Consider the following 18,462-nt stretch of genomic DNA (forward strand, 5'->3'; position numbering starts at 1 on the left):
TAAACCATCTACCATGCTGCAAATCATCTAAAATCATAAAACTGGATTTTCTAGCAAGGCCATGTCGAAATCTCGGTTCATCAAAATAAAAAACAGCTGATAGTAAGCGATGATGATTACTAAACCATCACCTACTATGCATCAGTCTCGAAACGCGTCCGATCAGCTGATCTGCTTTGCATGTCGTGACTCATGTAGGTTATTCCTTCATAAAACCGGCCTGTCGTCATATTAAAAATGTCCGAATGCGATATTATGCTGCAGCGATGTTTACATGATGAAGACCACAGCGAGCAAAACCCTACATATAACGTAGTATTTCTTTTGCTATGCAGATAAGGATGAAAATCCAACCTTCATTATGACATCACGACAAGCACGACGGTTTAGCTATATATTAATAACAATTCACTATGTAACATCGACGGTGTCTCATTCAGTGCTGAATGACTGCAGCTACTAAAAATAAACACATTCAGTGGTTTATAAACAGCATTTTCCTCCTACCTTTCGATGCACTGTCTCTCATTCTCCGATGCCCCAGCTGATGTCAGAAACGCTGACCTTTCATTTGTCATTCGCTAGCTGTCAAAGGTCAGATTGGCGCTTGTCCCAGCGAATCGTGCTGCGTTTTGAATAAGCGCACGAACTGATACTTGAAGCAGGGATGTAGAACTACTTCAGCATCATCGAATCAAAGCCCTCAAGCCAAATCCACAGCCGACCGTCAATTTGAGCTAGTTTTGTAAACATATTTATTTATTTATTTATTTCATATATCGTGTTTTAATGTTTAATTATTCCAACTGTACAAAACATGCACAGAACCGTTCATATTTAGGAAAGCACGGAACGGATTTTTGAATTGGAATCGAATCTATCGCTGATTTGTTGTGCGTGCGTGGTATTATTTTAAGTGACAGGCTATTAAACTGTCATACTTGAGTTTTTTTGTTTTGTTTTGTTTTTATACGAAGGTTGATTATAATTTTATCTGTGTGTCGAACTGTGACACCGCTTAGCAAAAAGCTCCTTGTTTTATTACGTTTCGGGACTTCCGTGATGCCAGACCACAGACGCAGATGGTATCTGGTACTATGGCTGAGACTGAGCTCATGAATATTAATTAGATGATAGTGACGTTGCACTGTAAACTTCCTGGAACGTCCAACCGCTTTGGGAGCGTCTGTTATTTTGCCTTATCAATATTAATAAGGCAAGCCTTCGCCGTAGTAGGATTTGTAAACGGTATTAGATATAAACGAGCAGCCCCTCGGGCCTCGGCCACAGCTTTCCACCCACTGAGTACAACAACCATAGGCAGCCTAAACAGCTGGTCAGATGCCACGTCGCTTTTACGTAAGACGCTTTATCCCGCAGAAAGCTATACTACTTCTAAAAATGTAGCTGTATATATAGGTCTATATTTCTTTATAGAAGATTTGTGCTATTATCAATTAGCTTGTTGAGTAAATGTTGACTTTAGTGGCTTTATTAGTGTTTGGGGTAATGCATTACAAGTAACGCAATATTAGTTTTTCCAAGTAACTAGTAAAGTAACGCATTACTTTTTAGTTGACAAGAAAATATCTTGCTTGACAGATGTTACTTGATAGATATTACTTAATATCTTACTTATGATTTCTCTTAATATGGGGGCAGGAGAGCTTTCAATCAATAAATGGGGAGGAAAAGTAACTGGAGTTACTAACTCCAGCTACTTTTCCCCCCATTTATTGATTAAAAGCTGTCTTGTCCCCATATTAAGAGAAATCATAAGTAAGATGTTAAATAAGAACATGCATTAATTCATCTCACTCACAAAAAACAGTTACAGTATCCCTCAAAATGAATAAAAATAGTGAAATTGAACACACAAACTTGCAATATTAAATGTTACATAATACAAATATCCTTTGTATTTAATCCCATTTTATTAACTAATGTCTTTGCTGCCGACCTTCGATGATCCAATCAATCCATACTAATAAGCAAAAATTACTCAAGATAATGGGACATTGGTTTTCCTTTTTTATTGCTAAAGAGTTGGCATTTTTTCTTCTGCGATCTACTTTTCTCTAAGCCTGAGGCTTTTGGTGTGAACAGGTTTTTACATTTGCCAAAAATATAACTTTTTATATTAAAAACAAACAAGCAAGCCCTGCACAGATTTTAAAAATAATGCAAAAGTAACGATAAGTAACATTACTTTCCATAAAAAGTAACTAAGTTATGTAATTAGTTACTTTTTTTAGAGAGTAGCTTGATTTTGTAATGCATTACTTTTAAAAGTAACACTGCTTATCATTATATGTATGAAGTTTTTAATGTGTTGAGAAGACGTTTTTGTATTTTGCCACTTGTAGAGTTTCGAATCACAAGAATACACTCAACATTTCTGAGAAAATAAGTTTATTTTCTTTGGGGAAACAAGGAAAGCTCAAACATGTAAATTCTTGTATTGCACAACAAGAAGGTGTGAATATATTTTGAGTGTTTTTTCTATTCCTTATTGTCTGGTATGTAAGACAGACAAACTAAAACAGAACATGGAAGAGAGAAAGCAAAGCAAGAAAGAATAAAAGAAACAGAGAAATAAAACTAGGTTGATATCTATAGCACACCTTTAGCGTCTCTGTTTTGGGGACAAAAAAAGTAATCTAATTGCAATTTAATCTGTGGTTTTGATAGATCTGTGCTTTAATCTTCTATATAAAAAAGTCACTGTTGTTCTGGCTGAACACAGTCAGTTATTAAATGGGTACAATACATAGCCTTGTAACCTTATTAGATTCTTTTCTATCAATGGTTCTTTCAGATATGGCTCCTAAAATGCAATGCTGAGCAATATTTACAAAAGAAGGCCGTGTTTGAAGCACAAAGCATATCTGATATTGTATATGATTATTTTATCACATTGTACTTATATATTGCCATTACTCACATTGCATTGATTTTTAAAAACAGTTAAACACTGTATCAATGTATTTCAAAGAATAAGGCCTGGTGTTCACAAAAGCCATTTCATCAGATCAAGAAATTGTTCTTCTCCAAGGCATATGTGGCATATTTGGATTATAGAGCTTGTAAAACACACACAATATTTAAAGCATTTTTATGGTGTATAGTAGCATGATAACACTACTATGAAATATATAAAAAAGCAAACATCACAGACAAAGATGATATAAAGTAAAGCCCCTTCAGAAATAATTAAATCTCACTGGAATGCTTAAACGGTTCAGTGTCTTATTTACTTACAAGGTTACAGTCGTCTACCCTTCATTATTCATATGCGATTTAATCACATCTGCCGTAAATTTGTACACTCTTGAGTTGAATTCTAGGAACCATTAACACTCTTGTACAACTATTGTACTTGTAAGATATAAGTTGAATTTTACCTTGACTGATTTCCAGATTCCAGCCAATGCTAAATGTCTTTTAAATGTATGAAATCTTTTCAGGAACTGAAACAACCAAACTAGCACTATGAAAACAATACTATACTACCAATGGATGAGTTACAATGATAAATCTTGATAAAGATGATAAATGATAAAGACTAGCATGGAATCTTTGGAAACCAAATGTGGTCGACCAGTAATTCCTCTGAGATGAATCCACATCGTTATCTTTGATATAAGACTGAAAGAGGATTTTCTCAGTGAGTTGAAGCACACCGAGCATCTGTTTGGATGGCGGGGATCTTTGTGCTGAGAAGTGTGCTGATGTTCGGCCAGATCCGATCTGTCTCTGTGTCCGAGAATGTGTACAGGATGCCTTTAGCCCTTCAAAGATGCACAGAATTGCATTGCTTTGATAGAAGTATAATTATAAGCACACTGGGTGGGATTTAGTTTGCAATTTAAAATGTGAGGTAAATCCTATGAATGTGTTATGAGCTTACTTATAAAAGTCTGTGACAGGTTTGGCAACATCTTTGTAGTGTCTCAGTCTGGCCACTAGGGCTTCTGGTCTGTCATCCTCCTGTTGAATCAATGGCTCTCCTGTGATGTCATCTATCCCCTGTAAACACACCAGAAATTAGTAAAACTGTTAGAAAGATTGTAATGCTTCTTCCATTGAAAACGTTTATCCCCGTCATCCTCTCATCCACCAACATATTTGTTCAGAACTGTTTGGGGCTGTTCTAACTTGTGCAATATTATGGATAGAGGACTCATACAGTAGTCAACATTTGAAGTGGATCAGAAAAAGTTCAAAGTTGTCCTAAGACAAGAACGGGTATTGTTTTGTTTTGAGGACAACTTCGACGAAAGATTTTGATCCCCTTCAAATTTGAATATTAGCCCTGAAAACGTGATGTATTTGTTTATTACAAACATACAGCGGATTACTTGTGAATTATTATGATGTTTTATCAGCTGTTTGAACTCTCATTACAGTGCAACCCATTCACTGCAGAGAATCCATTCCTGAGCACGCTGATGCAATTTCTCAAAATCTTTTCCGATGAAGTCATCTACACTTTGGATAGTCTGAGGGTGAGCAAATTTTCATTTTTGCATCAACTATTATTAAGTGCTAATGAAAGAGATGACACAGCTAGCAGTGTAATTCAGCAAAAAACGTTCAAGTTTTTGTGAAATAAACCATGTACAACAGGGGTGTACCAAGTCCTACTCCTAGAGTGCCAGAGTTTAGGTCCAAACTTGTTTCTAACACCTGGTTGTAATTTTGAAGCAATTTCAATGACCTTTATTAGCTGGTTCAGAGGGGGTCTTTAACACTGGAACTAATGCCGCGTTCCAGGCAACCCGTTACTCGTGTTTTTCCAAGCTTCTACCCGTGAAAGTGCACCCGAACTGCAGTCAAACCCGTGATTTCCCACTCGTGAACTCGTACTAGATCGATGTACTGCCAGTTCCGAGTTCTGACGTGACATAGCCCGCGAAACCACTATGTCAGCACCTACGAGTGCGGTGTTTATGCAAGTGGTACGCAGTGAAAAAATAGACTTTGGGACAATATAACGTTGCAAACAAATGAATAATAATGTAATAATAATTCATGCGCTCATGCAGTTTGGGGTGACTTGCCTGGAATGCTACAAAGTCGTAAGTCTTGTTTTGAAGTCGTGATTTACGAGCTTAAAAACCTGCCTGGAACGCAGCATTAACTCTGCAAGAAGGTGGATGAATTTTATAAGGGTATTGTTGTTTAAAATGGAAAATTTAAATTCTACTACGCAGAAGCATTTAGTGGTTTCTATTTGAAGAATATGTTTCAGTCTCACTGTGTTACTCAGTGTGAACATACAATTCACGCATTTGTGTCTTAATCCACTGCCTAGTTTAGTGGTAGGTACAGTGCCCAGGGAGTTATCCAGATCAGGCTCAGGGCAATATTTGCCTCCAGTGGCATTTTTTACATTTGTGAGGGTCACCTTATTATTAGAGTTGCATCGATCCGATACTCTGGATCGGTATCGACGCCGATCCAAGCTTTTTGAATGGATCGGATATCGGTGATGCATGACCGATCCAAATTCGATACCGTTACCAGAGTTTTAATAAATGGCAAGAAATAATAGTCTACTGTAAAAACTATAATAATTCATACAAGAACACAATTATTTAAAACATTGCCTTAAAAATAAAATACATTTAAAATACGTTGCGCTGCTTACACAGCCACATGTGACGTGAGTGTGACAGACGAGTTCATATAGGCGATTTTTTGCAGAGCTGATTTTGACAAGGTAAAAGGGTGGTTTTTTTTTTTACACTACTATTGAGAATTTTTAACCAAAGTATCTTATAGACTTTTCATTAAGACCCTAAAGATGATCTGGGCATCCGATGACCCCTTTAAGATAACAGCTGCAGGTTACCAGCGTATTTCTGATGCTGCCCTGCTGTCCAAATCATTCCAGTGCATAGAAATGCTTGCTCTTTAGAAATCAGGAGTACAACTGAGTAGTATAAGTTTAAATAGTATGGTTTCCTTTAGAGAAACAATGATAGAAGTCAATGGAGATTTGTTTTCACATTCATTAATCCCTTATAACCTTCTAACTTTTAACTATTTTAATGTTACTACATACCCAGTAACCAAAAATATGTTCTAAGATTGTTTGCTAATGTTTTTTCTAAATTTTCAAAATGTTTTTAAAAACATGAACGTTAAGGGAACGTTCAATTTTATCATTCTGCAAACATTATGGTAATGTTACTTATGAAAGGTCTCTGAACATTCTGAAACAGAAAAAACCTTAAACCTCCAAACGTAAAACATTTCATATAAAAAAAAAGTTACATGGAGAATGTAAAAATAACATTTTTGTGCCAACATTTTAAGAACATTATTAAAGACGTTTTGTAACTTTGAGAGAACCTTTGTAGAACATTACCCAGAGTTCTGAGAATGTTCCCTGTTAGCTAAAAGACTGAAATGTTCACCTGGACACGAGGAGGATTAAAGCACATATTGTACACTCTTCCACTGGGTGGATGTATCCATCGATGTCGCAGCCTTTCCTTCAGTGTTTCCAGGGGGATGTTGAGGTTAATGGCTACATCCAGATCACAGGCACTGTTTAGTGCTTCAGCTTGAGCAAGTGTTCGAGGGAAACCTGAAATGTAAGTGCACAAAATGACTTCTAATACTTGAATACATGTGCAAGGATTATTCACATGAGTCACATTACATTTCCTCTTATCTTATCTTATTTGATTATTACATTGTACGCTATCAGCTGAAGGTTATAAATAAATACTATTTGGAAATGTCTCTTTCGTTGCAACATTTTCATAACTAAAGTATGCCTAAACGTCAAGTTTTGCAATACCACATCCTTATCTGGTGCGGGGTATTACGGTGCTTTGTATCATTATAGAAATGCTAGCAGGGGACCTGCTTTCATTATTTCTGTTACTTTTTTGTTAGTCTACTTTAATAATAAGCTTTAGGATTAGCTTTTGCAGTTTCAGCTTTAATGTGTGCATCCTGTTTTGTAAGTCACGCTGCACATCTTTTGAGTCAATGTTTGATATCCTATCATTCTATATTGGGAGCTACAGACTTTGACTTTCTAAGCTAGCAGCTGTTACAGCTTGTCTGTCTGGTCTCACAAATCAGTGATCAATTGATTAAATGAAAATAGAAAAGAAAAGGCAACATATTTTCAATGCTCTTAGCTTACTTCCTAAAACTGCTAACGCTACAGATTGTTTTGAGTTTCTGACAAATGAAGAAATGAAAGTTTAACTTCCCCTCAAGACATTTAATTTAGTCCAAAACAAATTTAAAATAATATAACAAAAGGATTAAGTATTAAATGAGCTTTATCAACATACCATCTAACAACCAGCTGTATTTGGTCATCTCCTCCAATCTGGGCAGCAAAAGACGTGTCATGACATGGTCTGGTACCAGCAATCCTTTTTTTATATACGTCTTAGCTTGAACACCAGCCTCTGCAAAAAAGACAATGAATGGAACACTTATCTTTCATAGTAATCATTATACTTATGGTTTTACACATATCTTTAATAAGCTGTTTTCAATAATGTTTCTCTAAGAGTAAAAGCAACTAACATTCTTTTATTTATGTGACCCTGGATATGTGATATTTGTAGCAATAGCCAACAATACACTGTATGGGTCAAAAAAAATAATAATTTATTTTATGCCAAAAATCATTAGGATATTAAGTCCAAATATTCCATGAAGATGTTTTGTAAATTTCCTATGGTAAGTATATCAAAGCTTACTCTTGGATTAGTAATATGCATTGCTAAGAACTTTATTTGGGTTTTCTCAATATTCAGATTTGTTTTCTGCACCCTCAGATTTTCAAATAATTGTATCTCAGCCAAATATTGTCCTATCCTAACAAACCACACATCCATGGAAAGCTTATTTTTCAGCTTTCGGTTGATGTATATATCTAAATTAAAAAAACTGACCCTTGCACACATAAACTTTAACTGAGATAGATCAATTATTAATCATATGATTTTTAACCAGCTACTAAAGAGTTAATCATATAATAGATTAGAGCAGTCACCTGAGATTATTGAGACACTGATTCCCAATATTTAATTTAGAATTTTATCTACAATCATAAAAATGGCAAAATAATGATAAAAAGTCCTAATGCCACTGGGCAAATTAAAACATTTTACAACTAAAAACTAAACATGGATGGCTTGGAACAACTATTGTGTATTTTTAGTGTATTTCTTTGGTAGCTTAGTCAGCTTTAAAGTCTAATGTATTAAAAATGTGACCCTGGACCAGTCTTAAGTAGCACAGGTATATTTGTAGCAATAGCCAAAAATACATTGTAAGGATCAAAACTATCTATTTTTCTTTTATGCCAAAAACATTAGGATATTAGGTACAGATCATGTTGCATGAAGACATTTTGTAAACTTTCTACTGTTAATATATCAAAACTTTATTTTTGATTAGTAATATGCATTGCTAAGAACTTCATTTGGACAACTTTAAACGCTTTTATGCACCCTCAGATTTCAGATATTTAAATAGCTGTATCTTGGCTGAATATTAGCATATCCAAACTAACCATACATCAACGGAAAGCTTATTTAATCAGCTTTGAGTTAATTTATAAATCCCAATTTCAAAAAATTACAGGGTCCCATATTTAGTATAAATGGCTAAAGAAATGTTAAATTATTTTAAACCTAATGCTTATTAAAAGGATCCACCAGCCAGTCTAACTTTACTGAGCTAAATAAAAAGTCTACTCTAACTAAAGTGTTAATTAGCATACAATATGTTAATTAGTATGAAAATTGCCCTGTCTTTCATACGTATGACTGCCAGCTGAAGTCTTAATAGGAGATGTAGGCACGGCAACAGTGCAATAAATCTGAAATGTGGAGTGGCATCTTGCCAGCATGGCAACTTTTTAAGGCATTTACCTCACATGAACTCAAACAAAATGACGCCCGAGGGTGTACTAACCACTTTAGGAGGACCAAATGTTGGCGTTAAACAATCGATTACTCAGTAATCTTAATACATAAACCTCAACCGTGGTTACGCCCCTTCATATGTTTACAGTGGCTGCGTGTCTCAAAACCTAGCGAGATGCCTACCTAGCATTTGTTGGCATCGACAGGGTTTCCAGAGAAAACCAGCCTCCAGGAAAAACCTAAAGTTTGGATATTTTAGAAAAGCACGCACCAGTTTTCGCAGCGATGTTTTCTCGAACAAAGTCTCCACTGGACAAATGTTTAAGGCCGAAATTGTGCGCGATCCTCTCCGATATGGTCCCCTTCCCCGAGCCTGGTGGACCCATGATAACAGCCCGGAATAACTTGGCCATTTCCTTGCTGAGCTGCCCTGTTTACAACAAACAAGTCCAAAATTACGTGTGAAATTATGCAACTCATGCACTTATTTAATGTAGTTTGCGATGCAGTGCGCGTTTGCATTACAATTCAGAGATTACAGTTTGTCAAAGCATTTCTTCCGTGCAAAATGAGGGGTGGGGACCTGCAACATCGAAAACCACAGATTCATACAAAAAAGCCACTTTAAAAGTTATAGCTCAAAAACAACAAACAAACTTACCCACCCAACAGAGTAACGTACTGTACTAATAAACTGTTATTTCCACGGTAAAAACAGCCCGTTGTCACCGTGCATTAAAATTGAGAGTCTTTCGCTGTTGCACCGCCTACTGCTCTTTATGTAGATTTGAGCCGTCTCCTCTCTGCAAATGAATGGAGGAGAAACATAAACGCCCTATTTGAAACGCCTCTGGTACAGCATCGCACTGTAAAATATGCACTGTACCGCATAGCAATCGGGTCGTTGTAGCATTTAGTTGCAACGCACTACATAAAAAATCTTGAACACTGATCGATTTGTAAGCAAAATGTTTTGGGATATATGTAGCCTATAATACTGTATAGCCTATAAGTTTACAGTTAAGTTATAAATAATGACAGCTTTACTATTATGCCAAGAGATTGGAGCGGTTAATGTTGCTATGATTATCTCAGGCGAACGTTTCGGATTGTAATTGTTTGTTTATTTACCGCAAGTAAAAAAAAACAAACAGGTTTGCTGAAATATATCCAACTTTCAGCTTCCTAGCATTATGGCAAGCCATTTTAGCTTAAAATATTCCCAGTGTTACTAGTCGTACTAGTCTATAATTAAATTCCTAATAGTATGCTACTAATGGCTAGCCTGGCTAACGCCAAACCACGTTCTTTTTCTCGTATTTGAGATGTGGTTTACGAATGCCCAGAGCCGTTTATTGGGCGCTACGAATGTTTATCGAATGCGCCTGTGCGTAGCTCATAGCCAATCGTTTCAATTATACCAGACGACGTACGTAGAGCGACAGAAATTCGACAAGGAAGAAGACAAAGAGTTTTGACTGAGGACAAAGTTATGCTTCATTAATTATTTATCAATCGTAATTCAACGCTGACTTTTTAGCATCCATTTGACCGAATTGTCTTTGTCTTTATTTCCTATTACATAAGTCTCTTATACTTTATACTTACACTTTTATAATGGCTAATATTGTTCATTAAAACTGACATTTAACAAAAAAGGCAGAGTTGTGCTCGTCATGTTTCATTTTATTATACATAGAGTAAAGATGTATTATACACAGTGCAAATATAGCTTAAATCACATTATGTTTATTATTTTCAAAATGAGTACGAAAAGAGAGTTGTGGTTTATATTTTGAAGAAAACAAAGAGGCAGTGGTGTTTGATATCACTTCCTTTTATTGTAATTATTGTTTTGTAACGCGTTGCATGAACCACTTTTTTGTCGCTATTAATATGTTTAACATTAAATTAAATGGAAAAGAGGCAATGCTGTTTGATATAAAATATTTTGTTTCACTGTAATGTTGTACATTCCCTGAACTACGATTTTGCAGCTATTAATATGTTTAAATGAAAACGAAAAGAGGCAGAGGTGGTTGATATCATATTTCGTCTTATTGTAAATACATACAGTGAAGCAGTGAAGATAACCGGAGTAGAAAAGGCGAGCTGACTGACGTTATCAAGTACACTGCTGTTCCATTTGCAGAATTGCAGGACTTGAATCCTCACGTCCTCGGGAGTTCGTACTCCCAAGTCAAACTTCCAAGTCCGAACTACGAAGGACGCAAGTCCGAACTTTGCGTACTTGGTATTGAGAAACGGCCTTGTGTGTAACTATCTAAGGCTGCATCGAAAGATAACTTCGCGTCTGCTGCCATGCTGGATCCATATTTATAAACAAACTGCTTCGGTGAGTCACATAGAAGGCGTCATCGTCTTGCTGCTTTCTCCCCGTTCTGTGATTGGTTCCCTATCTAAGGTGAAAATTTGGTCCATGGTTTCCAGCATGGGGAAACCCAGGCTAACTAATGGCAAGAGAGCTCTCTAAATCAATATTTTTACTAGTTACAGTTACAATTAGAGAGCTCTTTAATTTCATTACAGGGCTCTGAAATCAAACATATCTTTAAAGGGCACCCTAAATATTAAGACTTGTATAGTTTAATATAACATAAATGATGTCAGCGATGATAATTTTTTGTCATCCATTGTTTCAGATTTCTGCCTCCATCACTACTAAAGCAAGCTCCTGATTGGTTAACAAGGTGCGGATTTTCGCCACAGTTCAGATTTTTTAACTTATTATTTTTAACAAATCACGGCTTATGCGCGTCAAACGCCTGAAAGGCTCAGTTCGCGCCATGGCATTCATGCAAATCGTGGCATTTGCGCTGCAGGGAGGTCGATTGCGTCTTTGCGTTGCCTTAACATGTAAATCATTCGTGCCACACAGAGTACAACCGTTCTATGTAATCAAAATATTGGTGCCCTCTAGTCCAAATTATGTATAAAATGATGTGGATTTTTAAAATAATGTAAATCTTTCATAGGTTTTCTACTACATATTTTAGTAAGAGACATCATTTATTAAATTATGCCAAACAAGTCTTAATACCCAGGGTATTACTGAGTTCTGTAATAGCATTTTTACTAAAACATTTTTTTAACAATAAATACCATTTTGTGGCTCTTTAATGTGTCTTGAAATTTCACTGTATTGCCTCATTAGATCAATCGACACGTAAATCAATCATAAACCAATTTCTTACTTACTTGAAATAAACATAAATGCTCATCAGAAAGTATGCGGAAAACTCACAATTTTTCAAGCTTAAGTCCACCAAAGTTAATCTACTCTCCTGTCTGATTTTGTTTGTCAGACAAAATGTTATAATTGGTCATTTCGCCTGTCAATCAAGCTGTTTGCGAAGGGTCAATTGTTACTAGTACGAATTGAATTGGAGAGCTCTGTAACTAGTAAAAATAGAAAAAAAATTGTTACAGAACTCTGTAAATAAAAATGAATGGACATTAATAGACGTATGACTGGTAAAAACTGATTTGTAGAGCTCTCTAATTGGAATTGTTACTAGTAATAATTGAATTATAGAGCTCTGTAATTATCATTGTTAGTAGAATGTAATTGTAGCACTGTCTAATTAAATTGTTACTAGTAAAAATGCTATTATGACAAGTAAAACTGGGATTATTTTAGGCTATAACGGCTTGCCATATTCAGAGTCAGAGGCACACGTGATATTATTTTGCAAGAGGATCTTTCCAGAAGAAAATAAAACCTTAAGTGCGTCCCAATTTGCATACTTGTGCACAATTCTGTGCTATTTTATTCCAAAACAAAATGCATTTTAAATGCCCGAATGATGCAGTTATTTAACTGAATAAAGTGAAACTTAACTGTTGCAGGTTTCCTAAGTTTATCATATCTCCAATGTTTTAAGTAACCATATACGCTTCATACACTAGATAGTATAATATAGTGCATAGTATAAGTGCATATTGTGCATTATATCATTTGAGATACAACTACGGTTATCCTCTCCACATACAACAAAACGTACTCGGTTACTTACGTAACCTCGGTTCTCTCTAGAGAGGGAACGAGTACTGCGTAAGAAGTATCTTACGCTAGGGGAAAATCCTTTTCTGCGAGATATTGAAGCCAAAAATTATCCTTAATTTTGAAATAATGTAAAGCGCGTTGCAGCAGCATACAGACATAGGCGAAACAGCTTGCGCGCCTATTGGCTGCTCTGCGGCAACTGCAGCAGCCTATTAGAGCGAGGCCTGACGCGACGCCAGATCCAATGGGGGCATTTCGCGCCCTTTGCGTCGCTTCGCGCCCTTTTCGTAGCTTCCCGCCTAAAAGGGCGTGGTCTAGGCCTATAAATATCGCTCATAGGCAGCTATTATCTGGTTTTTCATCATCAAAGCAACCAGAGCGTGCGCATGCACGGCAAGATACGCAGTACTCGTTCCCTCTCTAGAGAGAACCGAGGTTACGTAAGTAACCGAGTACGTTCTCTTACTAGAGGGAACGAGTACTGCGTAAGAAGTATCTTACGCTAGGGGACCCAGTGTAAAACGCCGTGCATGCTGAGATCTGACACCAAAGACCCAAGGGCGAAAGCCCGGGGTTCATACAGTTCATAATCACCTATAGAACTCACAGGGAGTCCGGGGAAGAGGGAGGGGCAACGCCGCACTCTTCCACATAGTGCAGCGTCACTCAGACGCTGAGTAAACGTACATACAGGGCGGGGTTACGGCCTGAGCTGACGTAAGAATAAGGGTCATCACACAGTTTGCCCAGACACATATTGTGCTGCTATTACTTTCACTGTCGACCCTAGAGCTGTGCTCAGTAGACGCAGCATTTCGAGCTGATAAATCAGGTCAGACAACACTGAATATCTAGACTGACAGCAGTCTGGCCTGTAAGGCGGGAACCTCCAGGTTGTAAAACCTTATAAATGTAGACGGAGAGGCCCAGCCCGCCGCCGTACAAATATCTTGTAAGGCAATCCCACTCGACCAAGCCCACGACGAGGCCACGCCCCTCGTGGAATGTGCTCTGACACCTAGCGGGCACTGCTTGCCCTTGGAAGCATATGCCAACGCAATAGCATCAACTATCCATCTGGATAGGCTGTGTTTCGAAGCGGCCAGTCCCTTTGGGCGCCCGTAAAACGAAACAAAAAGCTGATCTGTCTGTCTAAAAGCAGACGAGCGAGACACGTAAGCTCGTAATGCCCTGACTGGGCATAGGAGGTTCGCGTCCGTTTCCTCATCATTGACCGGTAGGGCTGACAGCGCGATGACCTGTGCCCTGAACGGTGTGTTGAGTGATTTTGGAACGTAACCATGCTTGGGTTTGAGTATGACTTTAGAGTCATTAGGTCCAAATTCCATGCACGTCGCGCTCACAGAGAGTGCGTGCAAATCCCCTATGCGCTTCACTGAAGCGAGAGCCAGCAGAAACACAGTCTTAAGAGACAGGTATTTCAAATCAATCGTCTGCAGAGGCTCGAATGGTCCGCCTTTCATGGCCTCTAGTACCACAGAAAGGTCCCATACGGGGACTGAGGGAGGTCTGGGGGGATTTAGTCTTCTAGCTCCCCTCAGGAAGCGAATAACTAAATCGTTCCTTCCTATTGACTGACCTAACGTTGCGCTCGAAAACGCCGTTGTAGCCGCCACATAGACTTTGAGCGTGGACGGGGTTCTGCCCTTGTCCAGCAGCTCTTGTAGGAAGGAAAGCACCTCCATCACACCACAGTTAGTGGGTGACAAGCCGCGGGCTGCGCACCAGCCCGAAAACACTGACCATTTTGAGGAATAGAGCCGTCTCGTAGAAGGGGCTCTAGCCTGCGTGATCGTGTTTAATACTCCTTTTGGGAGTTCATCATATATTCGCTGGTGGCCCAGACATGAAGGGACCACAGCTCTGGGTGAGGGTGCCAAATCGAGCCGCTGGCCTGAGAGAGAAGGTCTCTCCTCACTGGTATCGGCCACGGGGCGGTGCTCGTCAGCTGCATCAGCGCTGGGAACCAGGGCTGGTTTTCCCAAAACGGCGCTATCAGCAGTATTGGACATCCTTTTTCCCTGACCCTCTCTATCACCTGAGGTAGGAGAGAGATGGGGGGAAAAGCATAGAGAAGACGGCGGGGCCATTCGTGGGCCAGCGCGTCTCTGCTTTTTGAGTAAAATTCCTGACAGTGAGCGTTGTTCGGAGACGCAAAAAGGTCTATTTCCGCTTTGCCGAATTTTTTCCACAGCATTTGTACTGTCTGTGGGTGTAGAGACCATTCGCCTGCTGGAACATTGTTCCTGGACAGTCTGTCTGGTCCTATGTTCAGAAGCCCCGGCACATGCGCTGCTTTCAGCGAGCGCAGGTTGCGCTGAGCCCATACCAGGAGGCGTTCTGCAAGTCTGTATAGGTTTTTGGACCTGAGACCGCCCTGGCGATTTATATAGGAAACCACTGACATGTTGTCCGAGCGGACTAGTACATGGTTTCCTTTTATTTGGGGACAGAAGCGCGTCAGCGCGTTCTGTACTGCCAGCATTTCGAGGCAGTTGATATGTAGGAGCTTTTCCCGTTCTGACCACTGGCCAAAAGACGGTCTGCCCTCGAGCAGAGCCCCCCATCCCGAGGTTGACGCGTCCGTAGACACCACTTTTACTCTCGAGAAAGTCCCCAGGCTTACACCTGACTGGTACCAGTCGACTGCTTTCCACGGCTTCAGGGCTGTGATACATTTCTGATTGACCGTGATTCGAAGCCGACCGGGCGCCCACGCTTGACGCGGGACGCGCGCTTTCAGCCAGAACTGCAGTGGACGCATACGCAGCAGACCCAGCTGCAGAACTGATGACGCTGAGGCCATGAGACCCAGCATTTTCTGAAATTTTTTGAGCGGGACAGACGCGCCGCAGCGGAACGAGCCCGCTGTGCGCTGAATGTCTGCTGCGCGCTGTGATGACAGCCGCGCTATCATTGACAGCGAGTCCAATTCTGTGCCCAGGAAGGAAGTTTTCTGACTGGGGGACAGGGAGCTCTTCGCCCAATTGACTGTGAGACCCAAATTCTCGAGGTGATCGAGTAACATGGTCGTATGCTGTACAAGCACTGAGCGAGACTGCGCTAGAATCAGCCAATCGTCCAAATAGTTCAGTATGCGCACGCCTTTCAGTCTGAGAGGAACGAGCGCTGCGTCCATGCACTTTGTAAGTGTACGGGGTGCCTGGGACAAACCGAACGGCAGGACTGTGTACTGATATGCCTGGCCCTCGAAGGCGAATCTCAAAAATCGCCTGTGACGTGACGCTATCTGTATTTGAAAATACGCGTCTTTCAGATCCACTGACACGAACCAGTCTCCTTGGCGAACTTGCGCGAGGATTTTTCTGGTCGTGAGCATCCTGAACCGACGCTTCACCAGCGCTTTGTTCAGTTGCCTTAGATCTAATATGGGTCTGTGACCCCCGTCTTTTTTCGGTACCAGGAAATATCTGCTGTACAACCCTCCTTCGCTTTGAGCTTGAGAAAGGGGCTCTATGACTCCTTTGCTCAATAGTTTCGCCACTTCGGCTCGAAGCAGTTGTGCTGCTTCTGTCTGCATTGTGGTCTCGACGCGCGCTGTATAGCGGCACGGGCGTCGGTGAAACTGTAGCGAATAGCCTCCTTTTATAATGTCCAGCACCCATTTCGAAACCCCTGGAAGCTTTTCCCATGCGTTTGCATGAATAGCTAGAGGTTGAATACGAAACGCGCTCCGTTCTATCCGTAACGGAGTGGTTTCGGAGTGCTGTGGCACTAGAGACGTGCTGACATTCGAGGCGTGGGGCACGCTGATAGCGGGAACTATTATGTCTGTGTGTGGATGTGGTCGTGTGGCAACAGGCACATTTAACACACTGCAAACACCGTTCGCCTGCATGCACGTTAGTTTCGCTTTTACGGAAACCTTTTGACGTGCGTGATGTGATGTCTGTGGGCACTGTAAAGTGGGCACGTCTATCACCTGTGGAGCGCAATCGATCTGAGCCGATTTTATGTGCGCAGGGTCTGTCTGACATGTTGTGCTTGTGTGTAGAAATGGGCACTGAGTGGGCATTTTGACTACACTTGAAACACCATCGGCCGTGGCCGGTTGTGAAGCGCAATCGATTCGAGTCGATTTTATGTGCGCTTGACCTGTTAGACAGGGTGTGCTTATGTGTAGAAATGGGCACTGGGGAGTGGGCATTCTGACACGTGAAACACCATCGGCCGTGGCCGGGACACCAGAAAATACACTCTTTTTTGGATTTATCTGGGTAGCCGTGAGAACGGCTTTTGAGTACAGGCAAACGGGCGACAGAGCCGGTTTGTTGGCTGCAAAATACACTGGAACAGTCACAATACTTGGAACTGAACAAGCAAATACCTTTGGTGGGGGTCCGGCGACAGCGGGACTCGCGCACCGTCTTTTTCCTAGCTTTGTTAGGACTGCTTCGGAGGCTCAGGTTTCAAATCCAACCTGGGTCTCGGGCCGCGACCAGCGGGACGGCGGCCAGAAGAGCGGGAACGCGGTCTCGCGCCCTGCGCTCGGTGGCGCTGCGAAGCGGCAACAGCGGGCTGTGGCTGGGGTCGTGCGCTCTGCGCGGGCGGTTTCACACGGCCGGCTGCAGAGCTGGAGCGTTTCGGCAGGAAGTGCCTCATCGCCTGGGACGCCTTCTGTACCTCAGCGAATCTCTCTGCAAAGTCCTTGACAGAGGATCCAAAAAGGCCAGCGGGAGAGAGCGGAGCATCGAAGAACGCGGTGCGCTCAGACTCAGCCATCTCCGAAAGCGTCAGCCACAAATGCCTTTCGGCTACAGCGAGCGAAGCCATGTTGCGTCCGATGGCCTGTGCTGCAGACTTTGTAGCGCGGAGTGCGAGGTCCGTGGCGCTCCTTAGGTCCGGCACACAAATCGCGTCAGGGCCTTCCTCATCCATCCTTCGGAGGAGGTCAGCCTGAAAAACCTGCAGCGTGGCCATTGTGTGCAGCGCTGACGCTGCCTGCCCAGCGGCGGTGTAAGCGCGGCTGTGCAGGTTTGACGTCTGGCGACATGCTTTAGACGGCAGCGTCGACTTAGCACGCCGTCCAGCGGAGGGCGGGCACAAGTGGGCTGCTATCGCCTCCTCGACAGGCGGCAGAGAGAGGTATCCTTTTTTCTCGGCGCCGTCCACAGTGGAGAACGCTAGAGAAGAGGATGGGCGCACTCTCGCTGAGTAAGGGGCGCTCCAGGATTTAGCCAGTTCTTCGTGAAGCTCAGGAAGAAAAGGCGCTGGTTTGCACGCGCTCGAAGCGCGTTCCCCTTTCGGCAGAAAACAGCCGTCCAACCTGTTATGAGCGGGCTGCTCCGGTGAGGACCACTCGAGGCCAAGGCACGCCGTGGCCTGTGTCAGAATCCTCATCAGTTCTGCCTCGATCGAAGCTCTCGAGCCTGACGGAGCGTGGGCGGGGGGAGCGAGGTCCACAGAGCTCGTCCAATCCTCACTACCTGACGCCAGAATAGAGCAGGAATCCTCCTCCTCCATAACTGTGCCCTCGTCAAC

General features: G+C 41.3%; 2 protein-coding genes across 5 annotated transcripts in view; both read right to left on the bottom strand.

Moving 5' to 3' along the window:
- Positions 1–660, bottom strand: part of dnajc6 (DnaJ (Hsp40) homolog, subfamily C, member 6) — a 49,010-nt gene extending 48,350 nt beyond the window's left edge. Inside the window, exon 1 of the mRNA XM_073852266.1 lies at positions 508–660. The gene's annotated coding sequence lies outside the window, so the exon portion shown is untranslated. The remainder of the gene's footprint in view (positions 1–507) is intronic.
- Positions 661–2,395: 1,735 nt separating this feature from the next.
- Positions 2,396–9,709, bottom strand: LOC141347244 (adenylate kinase 4, mitochondrial-like). Of its 4 annotated transcripts, none has more exons than XM_073852249.1 (7): positions 9,574–9,633; positions 9,438–9,495; positions 9,184–9,342; positions 7,323–7,442; positions 6,426–6,598; positions 3,911–4,029; positions 2,396–3,791 (listed from the first exon to the last, which is right to left on the bottom strand). In XM_073852249.1, the coding sequence occupies exons 3-7, from the start codon at positions 9,323–9,325 to the stop codon at positions 3,665–3,667; spliced, it is 681 nt and encodes a 226-aa protein (XP_073708350.1). In that variant the 5' UTR covers positions 9,326–9,342; positions 9,438–9,495; positions 9,574–9,633; the 3' UTR covers positions 2,396–3,664. The 4 variants fall into 4 exon arrangements, with proteins under 4 accessions (XP_073708350.1, XP_073708351.1, XP_073708349.1 ...); XM_073852250.1 differs by having other exon boundaries at positions 9,578–9,631; XM_073852248.1 differs by lacking the exon at positions 9,438–9,495 and having other exon boundaries at positions 9,578–9,709.
- Positions 9,710–18,462: the final 8,753 nt, after the last annotated feature.

The sequence above is a fragment of the Garra rufa genome, chromosome 12, assembly GCF_049309525.1.
Source record: "Garra rufa chromosome 12, GarRuf1.0, whole genome shotgun sequence".
NCBI classification, from domain to species: Eukaryota; Metazoa; Chordata; class Actinopteri; order Cypriniformes; family Cyprinidae; genus Garra; species Garra rufa.

Coding starts and splice junctions, on each gene's coding strand:
- LOC141347244 (XM_073852248.1), bottom strand. CDS start 9,325: ATGGCCAAGTTATTCCGGGCTGTTATCATGGGTCCACCAGGCTCGGGG. Junction 6,599..7,322: donor ATACAGCTGGTTGTTAGATG/GTATGTTGATAA, acceptor CTTACATTTCAG/GTTTCCCTCGAACACTTGCT. Junction 4,030..6,425: donor TTAATCCTCCTCGTGTCCAG/GTGAACATTTCA, acceptor GTGTGTTTACAG/GGGATAGATGACATCACAGG.